This window comes from Tachysurus fulvidraco, chromosome 11, assembly GCF_022655615.1.
Source record: "Tachysurus fulvidraco isolate hzauxx_2018 chromosome 11, HZAU_PFXX_2.0, whole genome shotgun sequence".
NCBI classification, from domain to species: Eukaryota; Metazoa; Chordata; class Actinopteri; order Siluriformes; family Bagridae; genus Tachysurus; species Tachysurus fulvidraco.
In genome coordinates this window covers 4049781-4052827 of record NC_062528.1, presented here as the reverse complement: position 1 = coordinate 4052827, position 3047 = coordinate 4049781, and the positions used below count along the sequence as shown (strand labels likewise).

Here is a 3047-nt window from a genome sequence, read left to right as displayed (position 1 = left end):
TATTGAGATTTTTAGAATTAGAAATAAAGATGTAAAGTGCTGTATAATGCAGTGGGTATTAAGACAGTTACTGATTCTATCATCAGATCATCAGTGAATCAGAAGCACTGTGTTATTGCAGCTGTTTGACTTTCTGTTAGTTTGATGAATTAAATGATCTTTTATCTAAGTTACAAACAACTGTAATAGTTTAAGAACAGAAACTGGAACCTAAAGCTCTGATTTAACTGGAGAAAATGTAATGGTCACTCACACATGCAAGCTCACGCACTCTTGTGCGCACACACACACACACACACACACACACACACACACACACACACACACACACACACACACACACACACACACACACACACACACACACACACACTCTCTCTCTCTCTCTCTCTCTGTGTTTTACCTGCAGCTGTACTGTACAGAAATAATCATTGCACTTCTCTTTTAAAGTGGATCCTGAACTATGATTGTTGAAGACAGTCCTGATCATTCAACACTGTGTGTGTGTGTGTGTGTGTGTGTGTGTGTGTGTGTGTGTGTGTGTGTGTGTGTGTGTGTATATTACTGAATAAAACCCTGCACTATTAACTCTGTAAAAATGATTTAAAAAGGAATGTTTATAAACAAGATATGAATGTGAGTTTAAACTGACACGATGTCTTTAATTAAGTTAAACCTGTAAAACCAGTTGACTGAAAAATATAATGTGGCTCTATAATAATTTATAGTTATAATATTCTTGTTTACATCTTATTACATTCCAGGAAGTTTTTTCAACAAACTCCGAGGTCCAGACATGAGTTTGTGTTAATATTTACACACAGTCTCACCATCACTGAGTGAGGAATAATCAAGACGATCAGGAGGGAAACAGGAGACCAAAGAAAAAGAAAGGCAAAATGAAAAAAATGTAAAAATGTGAAGGGGTGGAGCTTTTTCCGCAGATTGGTACCTGGTAAAGGTCATAGGTCAGTGGTGATGACAGGCGTGACCCCGTGGATAAGTAGAGTGGGCCCAAGGTCACGGCTCAACAGCTCCAGCTGATGCAGGTAATCGTAGTAGCGGCGTGTGTCAGCAGGTGGGCGGGGCAAATACAGAAAGCGCACAGCAGGGGGCGGGCAGGGCTGGTCACTGATCAGCCTATTAACAGCGAGTAAGTAGTCGTCAGTTAGACGTGAAGTGTTGCTGTGGTAACCGTTAGCGTACTCCTCCTCCTCCTCCTCGGAGTCCTCCTCCTCTACTAGATCCAAATCTTCCTCTGTCTCTTCTTCGTTCTTCTTTCTTTTCCTTGAGCTGCTCTGTCTCTGCCAGTGCAACGCCACCTGAGCGTCCCACGGCACCGTGTAGATGGCCGCCTTCATCCGGAGCTCCTTCAGCAGCTGCCCCAGTTTACGCTCCGCCTCCTTCAGACTCCGCCCCGTCTCCACGCACAGGAAGAGGCGGAGCCTGGCCTTGCGCCATGCCCTGGACATATTGAGGATGCAGGCCAACTGGAGAAGGAACAGTGAGCAGGTGTCGACGTAAGAGCAGCTATCGGGTCGGAGCAGGTTCACAGGCCAAACGTCCACGAAGACGGCGGTCTGACGGGTTCGGGTGTGGTCAAACTGGCAGAAGTACCTTGCCAAAGCCACGTTCTTCAACATTTTCACAGCATCCGCAATCACGCTGACGTACTCCTGAGGATCGATCGCTTTCCCCTGCCAGGCTCCGTCCATGCTGCCTCGCAGAGGAGGGAAATGAAAAAGTGGATCTTCTGGGTCTTCCGAAAAAATGGGGCTTTCCATGGATCTGCTGGAGTGGAACGAGCGATCTTGGAGCTGGTCCTGAGGAGGAATGTCATCATAGAATCCCAGAACCAATGTGTTTGGTCTCATACCACCTGAGAGAAAAGAACCGACAAAAAGTTACTCAGTTGTTAAATTCTGGATTCTGATTGGACGGGAGGTGTAGCAGTCAGATGTAAAGGTGTAACTAAGTTTTCCAAGTTTTATCTCCAACATGACGAGCAAAACCTAACGCTGTAATCTGATGTGAAAATACAGCTATATAAAAGATCTGCATGTTTTACACAGCAGTTCTATCCTGTTAGTTAATGGATTTCTAGAGGTAAAGCGTAAATACTGGCACCTTTGCCATATTCTACTGTTTATACCTTTACCATATTTTTAGCACCAGATGATTTTTTAAAGCCCAACTCTGTGTGTGTGTGTGTGTGTGTGTGTGTGTGTGCTAACCAAGTCCAGAGATGAAGAGCAGGTGCTGCACTCCGCATCGTACAGAGTCAGCTAATGTCAGGTTAACAAAGGCTTTAATGTTCAGGTGATCCACCAGGGCGAGCCACGAGTCGTACTGACACTGCAGAGGGTCGGAGGGAAGGACGGCTACAGAGCAACGAACACACAGACTTCAGGACTTTCATGAATATTTCCAAAAGCTCATTGAAAGTAAATTCAACCTGTTGCTACAAAACAGTACGATGACCAGCGTAAAGGTTTGACATTTTCAAAGTATGGAATCCTTGTCTAAAAATATGATTGTTAGTGTCTCAGTGTTCACAAGTACACAAGTCTCTTTCTACGTCGTACAAAAATAATCTGTAAATTCTCTAACTTATTTACAATGTATTTTCGAAGTAAATCTCTTTGGTATTATAACAAGCTGAAAGAAAAGTAGCCAAAAGCAACCAAAACCAAACTGAGAGTGAAGCAGTAACGAGCCTGCAGTAACACAACACAGGTTCTGATTCACATTTACATAAATGAATAATTCATTCATTAAAAAGAAAAGCTAATACAACACTCACTCAGTGTCATCACATGTCTGGTGCTGTTGAGTTCTGATTGGACTTTGTATCTGTGTACGACTGCAACAAATAGGACTCTTACCCAGGTCTCCGATCTGGACGTGTCCGAGGACATACAGGCCGCTCTTCTTGATGTCGTTAATGAAGGTGATGAGGCCGATGTTAGAGCGAGGGTTGGCCACCATCAGCAGCACCTGAGGCCTCCAGAACTTCACATGATCCTTACGCACATCCAACATTAACA

At 44.1% G+C, this 3047-nt stretch overlaps 1 protein-coding gene across 1 annotated transcript in view; it reads right to left on the bottom strand.

The window, feature by feature from the left end:
- Positions 1 to 485: 485 nt before the first annotated feature.
- The window catches only part of LOC125145906 (solute carrier family 12 member 9-like), a 3586-nt gene continuing 1024 nt past the window's right edge, over positions 486 to 3047 (bottom strand). Inside the window, exons 2-4 of the mRNA XM_047820683.1 lie at positions 2886 to 3047; positions 2235 to 2381; positions 486 to 1879 (exon numbers count right to left, since the gene is read on the bottom strand). The exon at positions 2886 to 3047 is cut by the window's right edge and continues 13 nt beyond it. Coding sequence (XP_047676639.1) covers positions 963 to 1879; positions 2235 to 2381; positions 2886 to 3047 — 1226 coding nt within the window. The 3' untranslated portion in view covers positions 486 to 962. The remainder of the gene's footprint in view (positions 1880 to 2234; positions 2382 to 2885) is intronic.